The 20,522-nt window shown below is 35.1% G+C and overlaps 2 protein-coding genes across 3 annotated transcripts; one reads left to right on the forward strand and one right to left on the reverse strand.

The window, feature by feature from the left end:
- The first annotated feature begins 252 nt into the window (after nt 1–252).
- LOC145611737 (THO complex subunit 3-like) lies at nt 253–10,236 on the forward strand. Its single transcript, XM_081667095.1, has 12 exons — nt 253–408; nt 629–741; nt 870–965; nt 3,817–3,946; nt 6,706–6,797; nt 7,028–7,096; nt 7,872–7,929; nt 8,014–8,113; nt 8,726–8,812; nt 8,913–8,991; nt 9,139–9,271; nt 9,405–10,236. The coding sequence occupies exons 2-12, from the start codon at nt 661–663 to the stop codon at nt 9,437–9,439; spliced, it is 960 nt and encodes a 319-aa protein (XP_081523221.1). The 5' UTR covers nt 253–408; nt 629–660; the 3' UTR covers nt 9,440–10,236.
- Nucleotides 10,237–10,596: 360 nt separating this feature from the next.
- LOC145611238 (uncharacterized) lies at nt 10,597–18,042 on the reverse strand. Of its 2 annotated transcripts, none has more exons than XM_081666541.1 (17): nt 17,848–18,042; nt 17,519–17,575; nt 16,660–16,738; nt 16,429–16,581; nt 16,244–16,321; nt 16,028–16,132; nt 15,843–15,909; nt 15,677–15,738; nt 13,962–14,101; nt 13,300–13,426; nt 13,069–13,183; nt 12,525–12,613; nt 12,332–12,415; nt 11,915–12,253; nt 11,192–11,710; nt 11,018–11,077; nt 10,597–10,822 (listed from the first exon to the last, which is right to left on the reverse strand). In XM_081666541.1, exons 2-17 carry the CDS (start codon nt 17,560–17,562, stop codon nt 10,742–10,744), a joined length of 2,142 nt encoding a protein of 713 aa, XP_081522667.1. In that variant the 5' UTR covers nt 17,563–17,575; nt 17,848–18,042; the 3' UTR covers nt 10,597–10,741. The 2 variants fall into 2 exon arrangements, with proteins under 2 accessions (XP_081522667.1, XP_081522666.1); XM_081666540.1 differs by having other exon boundaries at nt 17,519–17,588.
- Nucleotides 18,043–20,522: the final 2,480 nt, after the last annotated feature.

Raw genomic sequence — 20,522 nt, forward strand, 5'->3', positions numbered from 1 at the left:
CCCTAAAAAACCTCATTTTGATTTAGCTACCCTGTTTTTTCAAATTTTTTTATTTTTATTTTTTTGAAACATTTTTTAAAATTTTACCATCATTTCTTTTTTTTACCATCATTTATTTTATTTTATTTATTTATTTATTTTTGTCATTCCATGAACGTTTGACAATTTCCTCATGGGCATTTGTGTTTTTTTTTACCATGACCGTGACTCCGTGAGAGTCCAAGTAAAATTCTAATGGCTACAGTTGCAGACTTGCAGTACACAACTACACATTGAAATTCATTGTTGTTCTTAAACTGGTTCATCCACGAAGCCCCCCGTCCACCGCCGCATCTTTCCGCCTCCAATCTCTCCGGCAGCCGTGCATAGCATAACCTCCAGTACTATAAGCATCGTTTGCACAACAAGGTACCCCCTTATTTCATTTTTAAAACTTAACTTAATGTATAATTGTACTCCATACTATTAATTCTGTTGAATTGTTCATTGAATTTGTAATTCTGTTGATCCAATTGTTGTTTCAATCAAGATTTGTGTATTACATTTCTGTTATTTGTCTTTAATTTCATATTTGTGAAAATAATATGTGATTAATTGTATGATTTTAATTGTGGGTTTGGCAAAATAGCTCATTTCTTGGAGAAAGAGAGCTTTATTTTAATGGCGCAGCAGAAAGCGGAGGATGCAACACACCCTTTTAAGAATCTCTACAGTAGAGAATATCAGGGTCACAAAAAGAAGGTAACTTTAGCTTTAATTTCTCATTTCTTAATTGCCCTTTATATAGGATTTTCATTATTTTTTTGGGTCCTATTTCCTGCACAAGAGTAGAATTTTTTGTGAGTAATATTGTAAATGTGTTTATTTAGGTGCATTCAGTGGCTTGGAATTGTATTGGAACTAAGCTTGCTTCGGGTTCAGTTGATCAAACAGCTCGAGTTTGGCACATTGAACCTACTAGTCATGTAAGTATTGGTTCTATGCACTCCTCAATTAATGTGTATATTATTTGATGTTTGTATAATATTGCTAAGATTGAATGAATCTGTTTTGGGTGGTTTTGTTGAAGTTGTAAGTGGTTAGAGGTGAGATTGCATATATTCACCAAACGGGGGATCAATACCAGGTAGACCGGTGGTTGAAATGTTTATTGAATTGGGTTGTCAAATTTATCATTTAGTGACCAACTGACCTACTTAGCTGTGCATGAATCGTTTTGAGAGCAATGAGGCCCGCCTTTCAGGTGAGGAGGGGAAGAGATTAAATTAGAAATTTATGTTTGTAGTTGACTAGTCGTAGTTTGATGACCTTGCCAGAACTAATTGAGAGGGGAATTGGTATTTGATAAACCGTGACTTTGCCTAAGCTACTACCAGAAAATTATTGACTTGCCCTCTAGAAGATGTGGTTCTAATTTATCTCAGTCTTATGCACTTTAGCTTGAAAGGATTCCTTTATATGGCTAATTTGTGAAAAATTTTCGTAATTTTGGCCCAAAGTGAAGTGCCAGAATGTCCAAGGGGAATTCAACATGGGTACTATTAAGGTGAAATGAGGAGTTCAATTAACATAGCTTTCCCTTATTCTCTTCCTAGTGTCCTCATGGGACTTATTAATCGGGAAGATTGATTAAAATATTGTTTTGGATACAAGATCTGTGGATTAGGCAGACCTATTGGAATATTGTGTGGATACTAGATTTGTGGATTGGGGGACCTATTGGAATATTGCACTATAATGTATTAACGTGCATACTTTATCCCTTGATGTCTTTGATTGTTGTATATGATACTCAAGTAGTACCCTCCGACGCTCTTCCTAATAGTGCTGTTTTTTTTTTTAGTTTTGGAGCCTGAGCTGCCTTGCTTTTGATACTCTAAGTGTAACACCCCAATAGTTGTCGCTCCTACCTGTACAATAACTTAAAATAAGATATAAGAGAATCACTTACACTCTGGTTACCTTTCTAAGAAGAGTTTCTAATTTAAACCTTTTAGCATTACTTTGGTTATCAGAATTTCCAAAGTCTTTCCTCTTTTCTCCACTTTTACTACTGTCAGCTGCGTCCTTAGCTTTCTGACCATATAAGTGCACAACTCTGTTTTAGACTGAATTTCTAGCTTAGTATTTCTGATTTAAGAAGGAAAGTAAATAAAAATGGAAGCTTGAAGTTTGATTGATAATGGCAAAAGAGGTTACAAAATGATAAGTTAATAGCTTTAGGCTATTACTCTCCTTGATAACTTTAGGTTATCACTCTCTTAGTAACTTTAGGTTACCATTCTCTCTCATTTCCTCAATACAAATCTCATGCCTTCTATTGCTATACTCCTCCTCCTTATATAATCAAGCAATCTACACTAGACAAGAAAGATAACCTAATATTAATTAACATTGTCACTATTCCACAGACTATCAAAACAGCAGGCTTTTGTTACCTTTCCCATTAGAATTTCATTGATGAGTTTTGTCCAATAGTGCCTTGCTGTTCTATGCTTCCCATTACACTTAGGTGGCAGGCCCATTGAGTCTATCACAAACTCTTTCATAAACCTTAAAAACCTTTTCTTCTTTTAAAGAATGACTGGAGGGAAAGAAGAATCCCCCACCAAAGATGCAAAATGCTTGAAGGTGTATGTGGCAGTGTATTTCCTCTAGAAGAAGGACAAAGAGACATTTTGTAGAATGCAACATGACACCCTTTGATAAGTTAGTTGTCATTTGCTCTCTCAAACAAGACTAACTTGATTGTTACATGTTGATCATCCACAAACAACACCAAGGGTAAATTTCCCAGTTTCTTATGCCATTTTTTGGTAACTCTGTAACATATGCACAATCTAGTCGCACAAGTGAAAATTGATTTATTATCTCATGGATATTGGAGAGAACTTCTAGTTCATACACATTCCCTTTGAAAATGTGGTGAAATTCATAGTAGGAAAGCACCCATAAGATTCAAGGGAGAGAACTTGACCACATTGACTTTTACACAAATATAAAGCTTGAGTTAGAAGAAATCCTACTACTTATAATAGTCTGATGTTTGCAACACTTTTGCATGTTATTACTCCCTTTATTTGGATCTAATTTACCCAAGTCAATAATAAAAAGTCAAAAGTTAAGGAATTATAGCTTTTACTATGAATAGTTTAGCATACTCATTGGATGTTGGCTTATTAATTAAATTCCTCCTTGTAAGATAGCTTAAATTAATCACATAAATTTTTAAAAAAATTTCCTTATTAAATACCTGAATGGTCAAAAAATGCTTCTCGACTAGTCTAAATGTGAAAATTAAATCTTGATGGAGGGAGTATCTGTTTTGATATCTTTTGTCTATTGCAATGTGGGATTTTAGAAGTTGAGGTAGGCCCGGATAACTTGGATAAAGTTAAGAATGTTAAGTAAAAATTTGGTTTTTTCTGGAGCATATTGTACTTGATAACATTGAATGAAGTAAAAGGATCCTTGTTGACAACCACTAGATATAATTCTTTGGTTCATGCAGTTGATCCCAACTCCATTAGTCCATCCTATTAGAGTCAATGCTTGGACACTGTTGATATCTATTGCAATGTGCTACACTATTTTAAGTTCCCAGTAGTCCTTTCACAATGGCGTGAACTGGGGTTTTTTTTGGGTTACCACGTAACCATGGTGATATAATAAAGTGTTGGTATCCTGGCTTGTGCAAATTTTATATTACTTAAATCTGGCAAGTGCTATCATGTCTGAAATACATCTATTATAGTATTTATAGTTTTGCGTTTTTGTATGCATTTATGTTCCTTATTTTTGTGATACCTACTGCAGGGAAAGGTAAAGGATATTGAATTTAAGGGGCACACTGATAGTGTGGACCAGCTCTGTTGGGATCCCAAACACGCAGATCTACTTGCAACTGCATCAGGGGATAAAACAGTTCGTTTGTGGGATGCTCGCAGTAAGTCGAGATAATTTAGATGCTTGTCACTTTGTGATCTTTGTCACTTTGTATTACTTACATATATCTTACATGTCCACAACCTTGTCACTTTGTGATCTTTGTTTTTGTATGCTTCCTTTCTACAAGCTCCATATATCTCATCCTATTATTGTATCTCTAGCAAAACAAAGTTAAAATATGTTCTAACTAAAGGTGGTTCCAGACATGCTTTTTAATACTTTTCTTATAGTCTCTTTTAATTATTGATATTGTTTATTTAAATTGATTCTCAGTGCATGCATCAGTGCACAACTTTATTATTTCTTCCAAAAAAAATATGAAAAGTTAATTTTTTGAAAAATTAAAAGGAAAAATTGCGGAAAATAATACAACCTTTAGGCGGTTCTTTTTTAATAATACAACCTTTGATTAAGTCTTAATAATATAACCTTTGGGGGGTGTTGATTATAAACAAGACAAAAAACTTGTAACCTGATAAACAGGTCTCCTTTGACACGTGTGGTTATGTAATTTGTCTAAACATTAAAATTTGATTCAATTTTTTTTTAAAAAAATTTGATTTACGAAAAAAATAAAATAAAACCCTCTTGCCGCTCCAGCCCCCTCCCCCGCTAGCTTCCGGTGACAAGCCCACCTCTCCCGCCCCGAGCCTACCTGCTCCCCCATCCTTAATCTCTGACCACCGGCACCATCCCCCACCCTATTCTCTTCTTCACACATCATGCTCGCGCGCCGACATCACCATCAATCACAAATCTTAACAAATCAATTGCGGAGGGTGAAAATGTTGAAAATTGGTGGCAAATTGCTAAATGGGGATGGCGAATTGGCGATAATTGGTGGTAATTGGTGGCGTTGGTTGTGATTTATTGCGTAATTGGGGACTTGGTGATACGGGTGCGAGGAGAGGGACGGAGCAGCAGTGGCTGCTGGGTTCATGAGGTCGGTGTGCTGTGTGGGTGTTTTTGGTGATCTTGGTTGGTTGCGGTGGTCAGGAAAGGTGGAATGGGGAGGTGGAGTGGTTGGCTGGAAAGGAGGAATGGTGGCTGCGGTGGTCGGGAAATGTGTAATGGTGGGTTATGTGGGAGTTTTGGCCTGGTTGTGGGGGTTGGCAGCGGGGTGGTCGGGAAGGGGAAGGGGAAGGGGAAGGGCTGATTCTGGTTGTGGGGGTTGGCAGTGGTACAGTGGTGGTGGGGATGGAAAGAGAGGGTGGAGCAATGGTGGTTTATTAGTGTTTAGGGAAGGAGAAAGAAAATAAATAAAAAAATAAAAAAATTATTTAAGCCAATCATATAACATGTGGCAGTGGTAACTTGTTTATCCGGTTATGTCTTATTTAAAATCAACACCCCCAAAGGTTATATTATTAAGACATAATCAAAAGGTTGTATTATTAAAAAAGAACCACCTAAAGGTTGCATTATTTTCCGCAATTTTTCCAAATTAAAATATACATTGAGACTAACCCAACAAAAATTAGATAATGACATATATAACTACATATTAATAATAACACGTGGTCTAATAACATGTGGTCTAAGTTAGTATATGAATAGTGTAAAAATTTAATGTTGCATGTATTAAGAATCTGTGAAAAGTGTAAAAAGTCAAAGTCAATACAATACTATTATTATAACTATATTAATAGTTTCTATTGTTACTGTAACTATCACTGCTACTGCTATTACTATTACAGTGCTACTACCTATTACTTCCTCCATTTTCTTTTACTTGCAACACTTCCCTAAAAAAGAAATGTCACAAACTTGCAACACACTATAAAAGGAAAGTTACTTTAGGGAAAAACTATACTATAATCCTTATTTAAAGCACATGGCCCACTAAATTACACTCCTAACAACCACTCATCCTATTTTAAAGTTTATTATATCATGTAAGCCCCACCTTTCTTAATTACCGCGCTAAAGGGTGAGTTGCATCTAAAAGAAAACAGAGGAAGTACATTTTAAGGATACTTTCATTGAGTTTTCCGCTGCTACTAATATTACATCCTACCACTATGTGTTTTCCAAGAAATTTATCTTTGTGAGTCCCCAGAGAATTACCCCGTTGCTGCTCTTTGCTTGCTAGTGTAAGTGCTTGTTTGTTGACCAAAAAAAATGGGGGAATTTGGAATCGGGTGCTGTTTGGTTGAGAGCTAAAAGTGAATATGTAGAATTGGGAATTCCCATAGAACAGGGGAATTTATTACCCCTAGTAACTCAAATCTCCAAGATCTGCATTTTATTTTTTTTATAAAATACTTCTTATAACTTTATATATCCCCATTTCAACTAAACAAGCACTAAGAATATTCATTTTGACCTCATGGACATTGCCTATCCTACTATTGGGTGATTTTATATGATGATATTACTGTAACCCTATATTTTCTGATTAGCACCATCTACCCAGTGTTGTTTTGTAAGACTTCTTCATCCATTTGACTAGTTTAGGGGTGATGCTGCATTCATTGACTTTCGTAACTAGAAGGCCAAAAACCCCATTCATATTGCCTTTTTTCCCCTCCTTTTTCCCCCTTTTCTTTGTTCGCATCCCTTTCCTTCTTTCTTTCCGGTTGAATAATCACTAGAATCTTACATTTACCTTAAAAAGGGAAAACAATAATCGGAGATTGTATAACTGAACTATTTAAGTAAAGGTCAGATGTGAGAACAATGAATCATCCAACTTTGCATTTTACAGCACATTGACTAGAATGAGACTCTTAGCATGTTTGCCTTTGTGCTGAGCAGGTGGAAAATGCTCACAGCAAACAGAGCTTAGTGGTGAAAATATTAACATTACATATAAACCTGATGGGGCACACATAGCTGTTGGAAACAGGGTAATTTTCTGCAATTTTCATGCTTGTTCTTGCGTAGCTCTTACACAGTTTTGAGTTTTGTTCTTTGTGATCATTTAGTTAGAATGTCACTTAATGCATGGTTGGCAGCATGTCAGATTGCTGGCTATTTTTTTTTTATCCCCTATTGCTACAAGAAGCCATCTCACAACTGACCTTGGCTTTGGGATGTTTTGCTCATTGTAACACCATAATTTTTTTCCTCTTTGTAGGATGATGAATTAACAATTCTAGATGTTAGAAAATTTAAGCCAATTCACAGACGCAAGTTCAATTATGAGGTGAGTTCCTTTCATCTTACTGTCAGTTTGTCTCTATGCTCTTTACTTCCTCGAAATGTTTTAATTTCCACTTCACCATTGCTTTGTAGCTCTTGATAAGTGTGATTGGTCACATGATTATAACATTTAGATTACAGTTGTGTTTAGCATAGCTAGCTGATATTCTAAATGCTAGTTGAAAACCAAATAGTTATACGATTGCAGTGAAGCTGCGAGCTAAAAGGTTGAAAGCTTAAGTCAACCAAAAGGTCATGTTTTAGATCTTTAGTAGTATGACTAAAGTTCATAGTGTAGGAAAATTCACAAAAAAGAAAGTAATCTTTTTTGAAAATTAAAAAAATTGGGTGACTATAGTTATAATGTATTTATCTGTATGCATTCCTGTGGGGAAAATCCCAATTGGTTCTAGCATGAGTTCGTGTTCTTCAGTCACTACAACAAACTTCTTTCCGTTGGGCCTTCTATACCTAAACCAAATATAAACATTTTTTGTTTGTTATATATACTTGCTTGCAACTATGCATTGCTTCCTTGTTGTCCTCTATCCTGAATGAATATGAATGTTTCACAGTTTTGTGGGTTTTGTGTAGAAAGGTAACTTCCGTACTCTTTCTCACCCAGAGAGAAGTGTAAAGTCAATGGAAACAGTGCTCTTGATTCTCATGTTCTAAGTAGAAGAGTGTAAAAGTCAATTAAGCAAGTGTAAAAAATCAGCTCCGATATAGTTGTTCCAATTACAGAGTTGATCAAGTATTTATTACTAATTTTTTTGCAGGTAAATGAGATTGCATGGGACATGACTGGAGAGAAGTTCTTTCTGACAACTGGAAATGGTAAGATTTGATTGTTGATGTAGAATAATGATTTGTGCTTTTATCGAATGGAAATGTCAGTATCAGTCATGTTTTGCTCTATAGGTACTGTTGAAGTCCTTGCATACCCCTCTTTGAAAGCACTTGACACCCTTACGGCTCACACTGCTGGTTGCTATTGTATTGCAATTGATCCACTAGGAAGGTATCACGAATTCTGTCTCAGCTTATCTATCCATCCTGATACAGATGTTTTTGTCTTTCATTTGTTGGAAGATAAGCAGGAAAAGAAAATTGCTGCTCTCTTGCTAAGATACCTTTGTTCAAACTCTCATGGTTGCTGTATGGTGTGATTTTCTGTTCCTGATATTAGATCTGTTTTTAGTTGTAGTCAAAAGTTTTGGTGCTCGTGGTAATCTGATGGCAGCTACTGAATTCCTTTGGGAATATGTTACTTGGGTACTCTGTACGTGTGTCGTGTCCAACTTGTCTATTTTGTGAAAAGTTTCCATGTTTATAGTGTCGAAAATCCAAGACTGGTACTTCCTTAATTTTTGTGTAAGAATCTGACTCTTGATTTGAAGAGAAATGAAAAGTCCAAGTTACATAGCTTGTGATTATACAGTGTTATCAATATAGTGTTATGTTTGTAGCACTCTGGTCATTAATCATCTCTATTTTGCTCCTAATAATTCATTATTGACGTGTGTATGGGTTATGTCTACTGGTTATAAAGATCAATTTATTCATCATTTATAACTTTTTCCTTGTAATTAATCCAAACAATTCCTGTTGATACATTTGATATAAATGGCAGATATTTTGCTGTTGGAAGTGCTGACTCATTGGTCAGTCTTTGGGATATTAAAGAGATGCTATGTGTTCGAACATTTGTAAAACTCGAGTAAGGTTACTTCAGATTTATTTTATGTTTATATATTGGTGATCCTCCTATATTACTGTAACTCTTTTTTTTTTTTTTTAAAAAAAAAAAATAACCTCAGGTGGCCTGTCCGAACAATAAGTTTTAATCACACTGGAGAGTATATTGCTTCAGCCAGTGAAGATTTATTCATTGACATAGTAAGTCTCCTAGATATTCTTTTGCTGACATTTGATTCCAACCCTTTCCTAAGTCTACCGCTCTGTTCGGTATCTAAACTCCCTGTGATCAATCTGGTCATGATTGTTGGAAATGCTTTATCTGATTATTTGACTAAATTTTATCAGGCAAGTATTGAAACTGGACGATCTATCCATCAAATACCTTGTCGAGCGGCAATGAATAGTGTTGAATGGAATCCAAAATCAAACTTACTTGCATATGCTGGAGATGATAAAAACAAATACCAAGCCGATGAAGGTCGTAAGATTTCTGTGCACTTATTCTTGAAGCTGATAAATCATTTATTTATATTTGTAAGCACGCAGCTCAATTACTTTTGAGAAGACAATCTTCAAATTTTCACCCTATTTTTTTGGTGGGATTCTGGCAGGTGTTTTCCGCATATTTGGGTTCCAGAGTGCTTAGTGTTTGCAGTGCTTGCAGTATGACTGTATGAGACGTTAGTATGCTCACTTTCCCTTCCCGTGATAGCATTCTGCTGAACTTTTGGTGTGAAAATGAGACATGCATATGTTAGGTGGATAATTTAACTGCTAGATTGCTATTAATGTATTCCAATTCGACCAATATTAAAGAGATGATGCAGTACCTGTAGCGATCTGTTTAGAGGCCGGCGATGGATTATTCAAATGGAATATGGTTCAAGTCCAATTCATTTGGATCATTTATAGTTGTCATTGGGTTCGGATTGGCTAATGTGGGATACAATTAGTTTTTCTGTAAAAATCAATCAATTTTAAGTATGTTTTTAATCTTCAGAATTAGTCAGATTTGGTTCCAGTCAACACCCTTTTGAAAATTCCCCAGCTATGCTTCTCTGAGGGAGACATGCTTAAGAGAAGAAAGAGGATGGATGAGAAATGAACGTTGATCGGAGACTTGAGCCTCAACCACTAGACACTACTAGTTATTGCTTGGTTTTGCTGAGAAATTGTGTGGTAATTTTGCTCCGAAATGCACTTGAAATATTCCGTTCAGAAGTAAAACATTCTGATCTTGGTAGAATTTGCATATTTTGCATATTGCTATACTCATACTTTCCATTTTAGTATGTATTTTAAGAAAGAGATTAGAGAAGGGTTGGATGATCAAGTTTAAAGTTATGTTAGTCCTTGAGCGGTTGAGCCAATGACATTTATTTTGCTCATACGGATGTACAAATTTATTCGAAGAAGCTATTTTGTTTTCGGATTGTTTACTCATTCTGCATAGGCTTTTAGTAGGCTTAGCTACTCTCTAGAATCACTCTCTTAGGGATACACAAGCATCCTATGTGATGCACTAAAGTAACAGCTTTCTATCCATAGTCTGAGACAAACACCTGCAAGTTAGCTTGGGTATTAAGATCAAGTTTTCAGTTGAAAGTTGATGCTTCATGTTGAATACACTTGTGCTAACAGTGCTATATCCCTACCCATGATTTACGGCAAAATTAACATCAGCAAATTTATTTAGGTACAAACCAAGATTTCGGAAGTTGGTGCTTCATGTTGAATGCGTGTAACCACTTAGTTTCGAGTTATGGAATTGTAATTACTTGGCTTCTTCCAGAGAATTAGAGCTTGCATAATAAGCAGCCGAGATTAATGGATGACACTTGAATTTGTCTTGATATTTACACAATATTACAATTCAAGCTAATAACCAAAAATAAATAATCGCCAAAGCTATTATGTGGAGTTTGGAAAACCTTGATGCTTTCTTGAATTATCCTTGAAATGGTTTTCTTGGCGTAGATGTACGATTTTCTAATGATTGCAATCTCTGCTTCAGGTGAAAAACTTCATACTGCAAATTATATTGATGCAAAATTAGTGTACTGCCATGTATGTCGAGTATGTCCAGATAATGCACTCCTTGGACAGTTGAAAATACAAAGTACTTCGTAAAAAATTAATTGAAATTGTTTAAAAGGGGGGTTAATAAAAACACTATACTAGGATATGCACAAGTGAAACCTGAACATAGAATACAAGGCCATACCTGTAATTGGAAAGCTCTTGTTCGTTCATTAGTCAGCATTTTCCTGGTAGAATGCAGCTCCTACATACAGTTTATAGGGGAAAAAGAGGAGATACATGAACATGAAATATTCGAGTAAGCAAGTGGCACATAAAATGGATTGCTTTTTAGTAAAGATGTCGAAGAAAGCTATACCTTCTGAGTGTCATCCAAGACTGCTTTCAAGAAAGCTACATCATGTTCAAGTCTTATGTTATCAGAATGTGCAATGTTAGACAAATTATTAGCCTCTTCCTGTGCCAGTTCCAGACCTCCTAACTTCTCCTTTAGCAACTCCATCTCCTTCATGGTATCAGCCAGCCTTTTCTCCGTCTCTTGCTTACTCTTTAGAGCAGATGATGCGTTTTTCTCAGTAGCGTCACGATTAGCCAAAGCAGCTGCAAGTTGACCTTCAAGCATCCCATTCTTCCTTATCAAGGCAGCCATTCGTGTTTCATACAATTGATAAATGCTTGAAGGAGCAGAATAAACTCTACACTTTTCATCACTTTCTGGGAAAATTATCTCCTCATTCTCCAGTGGAAACTTTTCACTGACACAGCTGGGGACACTAAGATTTCCGGACTCTGAAAATGATGGTATATCTTCCATGATAAATCTGCCTGAGGTTTCGGCTGGACAAGCTGTTTCAGGGTGTCTTCTTTGTTCCAAGAACTGAAATTCATTCAAATTGTACAAGATAAAAATTTTAAATACAAGCATTACATTATCAAGGGACATAAATTATACGATAACAACCAGGCATCCACCAAGCAACACTTACAGTTTACATGTCATGAAAAGCTATCTCTTAGAATTAACAGAAAGCCCAATATCGCATACAAGGTTATAAAGAAGTTCAGACTATGAAGGTCTCACCTGAGAGAGCGAGTTCTCATCGTCAGAACTCCTTGATGGTTTACGAGTTGGATCCTCCTCACAGTGAAATTGCTTCCTTAGAGAAACACTTCCAGAAGCATTTGTTGAATCAGCATGGACAGACTCTGATAGAGATCTCCTGGTAGAGCCATGTTCTTCTATTATCGATGCTAAATTTTGTCTAAGAGAATCAACTGGACAGGAAGGAGCACCATGAAGCTGAGATGTAAACTCATTAGATGAAGAACGATTATGCCGTGTTAATGGCCCTGGATTTTTATTTGGGGCCAACCTTCTCCCAGAAGAGTTTCCACTCTTGTCCAATATCAGCACCTCAACCTGTCAATAAAGAATGGTAAATTATTGAAACACAAGTGATTTCTAACACCAGCTGTGGAAGAAAAACTTAGAACAAACCTGATTTGATGGTTCTTTCCTAGATCCTCCAAATGCAACAAGAAAGTCCCTCTCCTTGTGTTGTACCAGCACAAGACTAAATCCCTGCAAATTACATCAGAAAATAGTAATAAGGAATGTAGACATGCTAGGACAACACCCTCAGAGAAACTAGCTACAATTGCTTCATGTGAAAGAGAGAGAGTTGACTCACTTTATTGGTTGTGATGGAAGATGGAGGTGATGTAGTCGCAACCGACCATTCAACTTTTACAATGTCAAAAATTAAGGTCTCCAAGTGTCCTGCACAAGGCATAAGAAAAACACCATTGAAACATGAGCAAAGTACTTACTAGGGCAGTTTCAATGCTTATTCATCCATTATAATTAGGTATCATACTTTTTAAACAAGGTAAAAAGGTATGCTTTATGCTAATTTTTAAAAAGTACAGGTGCTCATGATGGTTCAGTGAAAAGAAATTTTTAGTACAGAACTCTAACCAGTAAAATCTATCATCTAATATCAATGTACTGATAAGTTGTCCATATCCAATTATGCCAAAATATTTTGACTATGTGTTGGCTTTGGATTAAGATGAAAAATTCACAAATTCACAGTGGCCAATTTTTGGATAGATTGACACCCCAATAAAGTTGCAAGCCTCTCTCACTACTCCTGAATCCAGCCAGCTATTGCAGAAAGCAAAAGCAAGACAATAGTAAAATTTTCAGAAAAAATAGATACTGCTAATACTTACTTTTTTTACGGCTTCCACCACCAGTAATATACCATTTAGTTCCACATAGTACACCGCAACAACCAGCTCTTGGTGAAGGATGGAATCCCCTGATCTTGTTTTTTGACCACATCATCTGCAACACAAAGGCACAAGTTTATTTTATTCATTTAAATCAAACATATGAAGGTACATAATGAATTTAGATGAAAAGTTGAACAATGATATATGAGCAGGAATGATTCTACTCACAGTCTCAAAATCTAACGAGTACAAGTCATTAAAAGTCTTAGATTTTGAAGTCCCTCCGAAGATATAGAGTATCCTATCATCGTATAGAGCTGCAACATGATTGGATCTTGGAGATGGACCTGTTCCCCTGTTCACACATAGTACTTGTTAAACCTCTGGTAATACCAGCTATTCTTTACTTTCCAAGTACCCGCCCCCAAAATTTCAAAAAATCTCTCAAACAAGTACCAGCTATTTTAATCATGTACGATGTAACCCTGGACATGTAAGGCATTGAACTAGTGGTCCATTTGATAGGCGGTTATAAATAGCAATATTGGAAATGAATTTATATGTAACTTTAATCATTTAGTTGGACATCTAAGACATAGAACTAACAGTCCATTAGATAATTGGTAAAAAACAGCAATAATGGGACTAATATATAAAAAGTCCATGCAGTCATGCCTATGCTTGTCCGCCCTCAAATATCTCTTTTTCCTCATAAATGAGTGGAATTAAAAGGAGTGGCATTGAGTTCAAATAAAAGGAGTGGCATTGGGTGCAACTCAAAAATCATGAATAATAAAATACAGTCATGCTAAATTTTAACCTAGGTGCAAAAGTGCTAAGAGTTACAAGAAAAGATTAAAGACATGTGAGGGGAAATGGGATCCACTTACGTGCATTGAAGAGGTAACCATGTCATTGACTTCAGATCAAACATGTGAAGGTCATTTAACTTCCTTCTTTTAGAATCCTCACCTCCAAAGAGGATTAAAACAGAACTTGATTTGACCACCGTATGACCACTACGAGCAACCTACACGGATATGCTTTCTTTAAGAATCTCTACTTTCAAATTGAAGCTTTAATGTAAATACATGTAAATAATCATGATCTGTGGACATGTTTGTATGAATACCTTCAGGTAGACAAGTATAATTAACCATAGTAAACAATGATCAATATCTCAGTAAATGTTTTTATGAACGGTAAGGAGGTACATGAATAGCTCACATAGTTTAATGTATTGTCCACACTTTATCAAACCCAAATTGTCCGCACTTTAGGAGAGTATCCTTCTTACTCCGCCCTATTAATTTGATGAAGTTGCCAAACAACTCTTGATTAACATAATTGGTCCCAACAAGAGTGCTATTCACTCTCTATGCAGCTTTTCATCTAGGCAGGCAAGGCAGCTATGGACTTTCTTATGCAATTAGATCTTTCTACAAACAAATAACTAAACATGATTGAGACATACACTATTCACACATAATACTCTTGTCTTTCCATGATGATAGATATAGTTGAAAGAATCCCTTTCTTGCAAAATATACATCTACACTGTAATTAAATCATGCCAAAAAAGATTTCAGCCACAGATATCATCAAGGCCATTCACTATTTATCGTTATCTATCACCAAGGAGTTCAAGTGTCCAATTATGCATAAACTGCATAACAATGACCAAGCATGACAGTCACTTAAGAAACTACAGAAATCACAACGGGGATGATAGGGTAGTAGGTACATTATTGTACCTATCACATTATTATGATCCCAAAATTTCCCTTAAAAGTTCTTCGAAGCAATGAAATAATTTTGACATTGAATGATTGACTAGTGAGTACAAATTCACTAACTACTTGCATAAAATCATCATTGTTATCAATCACAGCAATCAAAGGTAGTCCAGTCCAAGTAAAGTAACTAGAGGTAGCGGCTCTCGTATTTAGTTAAACATCTTTAATGGTATAAGTAAATATGCACAACTTTGTTTCATATGTCTGAGTTCAGCAAGCGGAGTGGAGCAGACTAGAAGCACTAACCACAATCTAAAAATATAGCCCTGTGTTTGGTTAAAAGACAAGTGTAGGGACACAACACCAATAATCACAACCTTGAATAAGAGTTTTTAGGGAAAAAAAGCTCCTATTAATGAAGTGAAGAATAACATGTCGCTTAATTTACTATTTGTGGATATAAATAATGCAGAGGGGAAAGATCAAAATAGACAAAAGCAGCAGTCCTAAACATGTCTCCGCTTTTGAAGAAATTTTCAGAAGTATATGAGAGATATGGTATCCTCCATTTCCATTGGCTCTAAACTGCTAGTACAAATATTAATATCAGATAATAGATTTGATATCCTTCAGTGACCACTCTCATTTGGGTATTCCTATCAAAATGAAGGATTAAAGAGCGGCATTGCAGAACAATCACGGTCATCCTTCAACAAGAAAAAAGGGTCCCTAACACAAACTATCGTATCATAATCCTCAAGAAAGAATCACCTTTGGGCTGGGTTATTTGGTACTTGGATAAATTAAAGCACTACAATAAGCTCCAACATGGGTCATTTTTCATCCTGGAAGTTGTGAAGAGAGCATACCGGTACATCACCCTTTGCTTCCATTAGTGACCAGCATTCTGTTTCTGTGTCATATGCCCACACTACAGAACATAAACATACAAATTAGATATGCTTACTTCCCCGTAAGAGCTGATTTTGGCAAGAATAGCAACTTATAGTCAGTGAAAGTGCTCAAGGTGCAAACCTGAAACCTTTTCGCTACCAGGATTAGTTTTTCCTCCAACCAAGAGAGCTTTCTTACCCCAAGAAACCTGGTAAAGAGAACAAGGAACACACAAATAAATTGTTAAGGGCCTCAAGCTTGTTAATAGATAATGTTCAATGATCAAAATCTGATGCATTATATATATCAGAATATAGTAACAGTACCAAACTATGTCCCTTGCAAGATGGGATCTTCAGAGGCAGGGTATTTGGTGACAAATATATTTTTGAAGAAGCTGTGGTCCATGAAAATTGATCAAAACTAAGCACCTGCGGTCGTGTGACAAAGTGTTGAAGGGAACAGCAATTGTACATCGTAAATTCATGATGTTGTATTACATTTAATCATTATAATTAAAAGTGAACAATGTAAGGGAGAACCTGCACATCATCTAACATTCCATCCGTAGATTCTCCACCAACCACCACCATCTTGTTTCCTACTACAGTTGCAGCATGCTGCTCAAATATACAGGACATGATTTATCTTGTTCAGCTAAATCCGTTACCAAGAATAATTAAAAAAAAAAGTTAATGACGTGTGACTGAAGTGAAATAAAAGTTACATTCAAGCGAGGTTTGGGCTTGTCTCCAGAAATTGACAAAACCATCCAGCTCTCAGAGCTTCCTGATGTGCAATTGCTGATATCTCGTGGAGCAGATGAACAATGACAATCGGACTCGCCTTCTTGGTTAGCAGCAGACACAGTGGTTTCCACCTATCATGTATAAGGATTATTAAGCAAAATTCCAACTTCCTGACACGATGTTACATAAAGGTGACTTATATGTCTTACATTGGAATTGCTAGTCCGCTTGAGAGGTCTTAAAGGACTTTTTGTACCCTGTGCTGAGTCTGCAAGGTGCACTTTCATCCTGGAATAAAATTCAATCAAGTAAGCATCTCTGCTTCTACAGCTTATAAATATAAAAACCTCAATGTTGTTATCTACTTTCCTTCCAAACCATTGTCATAAAAAATCACAAAAAAGACCCTTTACAAAAAAATTCACAAAAATCACAATAACCCCATAAAAAAGAACGTATCATAATGACTTCATCAGTATAATGTGAATTGTGAAAGTGAAATGGAACTCCATGAATTGAAAGATTTGAAACATCATGAATTACATATTACAGTACTTAGCAAATGCATTGAAGTACCTTCCTTCTAACCAAAATTCGACCCCAGAAAGCGTAATTCCAAGAATTAAAACATCATAAACTACATATTACTCAGCATGCATTTAAGATCCTTCAATTCAAATTTCAACGCCAGAAAACATAATTCCAAGTATTAAACATTATAAATTAGTAAATTACAAATCACTTGGCACAAATGTAAGATCCTTCAACCCAAATTCAACACTAAAAACATTTTTCCAAGAATTAAAATACTACAATATACAAATTACTCATCAACAATCCATGAATGTAACCTCCTTCAACCCGAAATTCAACATTGACTGAGTACACAAATACTTGTACCCCATGTCCCCATTAAATTACAGTTGTTACATCATTAAAAAAAAATTACCATATACTACATAAACAAGAACAGCAGCACTACCATACTTAATGTACTACTTACGTCTTGATTTAGTTGTCACATTACTAGTTCAAATCGAGTATTAAATAAATCATAAGAATACTGACCTTCCCAGCTTCGCCCGCCTCCGCGAAAAGCCAAACATTTTCATATGTACAAGTTCCCTTCAATATAATCCTAATTAATCAAAAATCAACAACATTATAATTGAAAACAGACCCACCAAAAAAAATAAAAATAAAAAATTGAAATTCCACTATTTAATCAACAACTAAAAAAAGGGTAACTTTAAAACTTAATTTTTATTATTATTTTTTAGAAATAAAAGCAAGTAATATAAAAGCAAAAAGACCCAAAATCTTAAAAAGACATTAAAAGCAAAAACATAGATTCTTCAGTATAGAAGATTCTAAAGATGAAAAGAGAAAAACAGTACCTGAATAAGTGAAGTGCGAAATAGGAGAGAGAAAATAGGCGGAAATACTGAAGAACCCAAAAGAAGAAACGAAGCAGAGAGACTGAAACGACACCGTATTGAAGAGGAAGACAGAATCTTATCTCTCTTTTATTACAGGTACTGTATAAGGCAGAGATAAGCTGTAATTGGGAAAGACAAAAATGAGGCGCATGTTAGCAGCATTGAGAGAGACTGAGAGAGTAGGAGAAAAAGGTACTCGTGTAATTTACTTTGTTCATAGTCATTAATCGTTCACAATTAGAGTTTTATGCAAGTGAAATCTAATGAGTATTACTCGTAAAGTCGTAATGTGTAAATTGGGTTAAATATGTTGATAAAGGATGAGTGAGATGGTATTTTATTCGAATGTTAATGTGAGCGTGTGTTGATACTATGAGTAAGGAGAGAAATGATAAACTATAAAAAGCGGAGTTTGTAGGAGAAAAAAGATTAAACATAAAAAAAGATATGAGTATTTCGTATCATTTAAGAATGTGATGTACGGAGTAGTTATTTAGAATTCCAAATATATTTTAATTAAGTGATGCACTTATTCATATACAAAAATTAAGGCACAACTTTAATTACTCTCTCGAGCCCTCCCTAAGTCCCTATTTTATATAAACTCTTCGTTTCACTTCAAGTACCTATGTTGGACCCTCGACATTCGAATATGAGTATGACACTTAGACCCTTCACTTCTAATTTGAAACCATGAATATTTTTTTCACAAAATAACCGAGTTAGACGCTTAAACACATACTTGTGTCGGACATGGATAATCGAATCCATGTAAAGTTCCTTTTTTTAAGTGTGCCAAAAATTAAAAAAAAAAAAAAAATTTACTCTTTCCCGATGTTAACGTTGATGCTATAGTACGCCTGGTTTAGTGTAGTAGTACGGGAAAGAGTGAGTGAGTGACCAGTTGAGTGTTGACGGTTGGAGGTGGGAAATGATGACGAAGAACAAGGGCAAAGCTATTTAATACGTGCGGCAATATTGCATCGTTTGCGGGACCATGTTTCATCATTTCTTTCCTTTTAACTTATTAACTCCAAAACATATTTCGTTCTTTTGTGCTTCGGACCACTTTCTCACGTGATTATTATATGATCCCATCTCTGATTTAGAGATTAATCTCATTCGTTATTTTTTTTATTTAAACTTAACACGGAGTATAAAAATGGTACTATAAGTGTTCAATACGACTTTGAAGCGGAGGTGTCAATTCGGATACTTAATTCGGATTTGATGAGGTTAGATCGAGTCAGATCTTTTTTAAACTAGAGTCATGCTAAATTATTATGTCAATGCAAGTCAAAATCTAATACTACCTCCGTTTTTTATTAATTGACACATTTTGACTTTAGCACTATTCACACACTCCCCTTTGACCATGTTTTGTGATTTATACGTAATGAAAAAATATAGTCATGTGGGGTCTTGTTAGATTCGTCACGGTATATATTTTCAAAATATCAACTTTTTATAATTTTTACTTATCGGTAACTCAAGATATTAACGTTTTGATTTGTGCATTGGCAAACGTGAATAAGGAAACGTGTCAACTAAAAAGAAACGGAGGAAGTATAAAATTTGTTTTCCGAGTTAAATTAGATTGGGTCGGCCGGATCAGCTTTAGACACCTCTACCAAGGAATCAAGGATAGTCACTACAGTACTTTTACGCTTATGATTATTAGTTTATTACAATATTTGGTCTTACTTATTCTTGGCCCTATTTTGCTTATTATTCTACAAGTAATAATATTCGGTAAAAAAATCTAAAAATTATTTAAATATGGTAAAATGAATTTTATTTTAGTAAGTTCAATTCAATTGACTTATAATAAGTTTCAAACAGTAAAAATCAGCAACTTTAAAGAATAAATGTTCTCTTCAACTTATATTTGCTAAATCATTCTAGTAATTATTTTTACTAAACTACAATTATTCTTATTAAGTAAAACTTATTTTTACAGTTTCTCTATTATATTTATTCTTTAAAATTTTCTTTTTTTTTTTACTGATTAAAACTTATTTTTACTAAGCTAATCTTATACTATACGCTGAACTTTGGTTGAGGTGAACTAACATAGTTATATACACTTTCTGAGACAGAGATACATCATACATATTGTATGCAAGCTCACATTATTAGGCTCAATCAAGCACTGCTGGGAAGCACAACCCAATCACAGTTAACTTTGGTTCGAACATAAGTGGGTGCACTGACCAATTAACCATGGCTATTTTGGCGAATCCGCATCCCTTGACAAAAGTTGATATTTTGTAACAATATGATAGTATGTTGAGAGAATCTAAACAAGATATAACATGACTATGATTTTCATTATATATAAATAACCAAGGATGATCAAATCAATATTTTTGCGACGATGAAACAACTTAAAATAACGTACATATAAAACACTATTTTATAATCACAATAAATAAATATAAAGACCTACCAATGATTATCGTCCGGTTTTGTTAAATGTGGTATTATTTTAAGTGCTAAGTTTATGTCAAAGGTTGTAGAAGAGGTCCAATCACTCATGCATTTAGATTACAACTCTGTAGAATGTATCCTTACTAATATACGGACCACATCTTTAGCAAAGAACAACAGTCTTACATAGCCAATGGCGAAAG

The sequence above is a fragment of the Chenopodium album genome, chromosome 24 (assembly GCF_948465745.1).
Source record: "Chenopodium album chromosome 24, dcCheAlbu1.1, whole genome shotgun sequence".
In the NCBI taxonomy this organism is placed as follows: Eukaryota; Viridiplantae; Streptophyta; class Magnoliopsida; order Caryophyllales; family Amaranthaceae; genus Chenopodium; species Chenopodium album.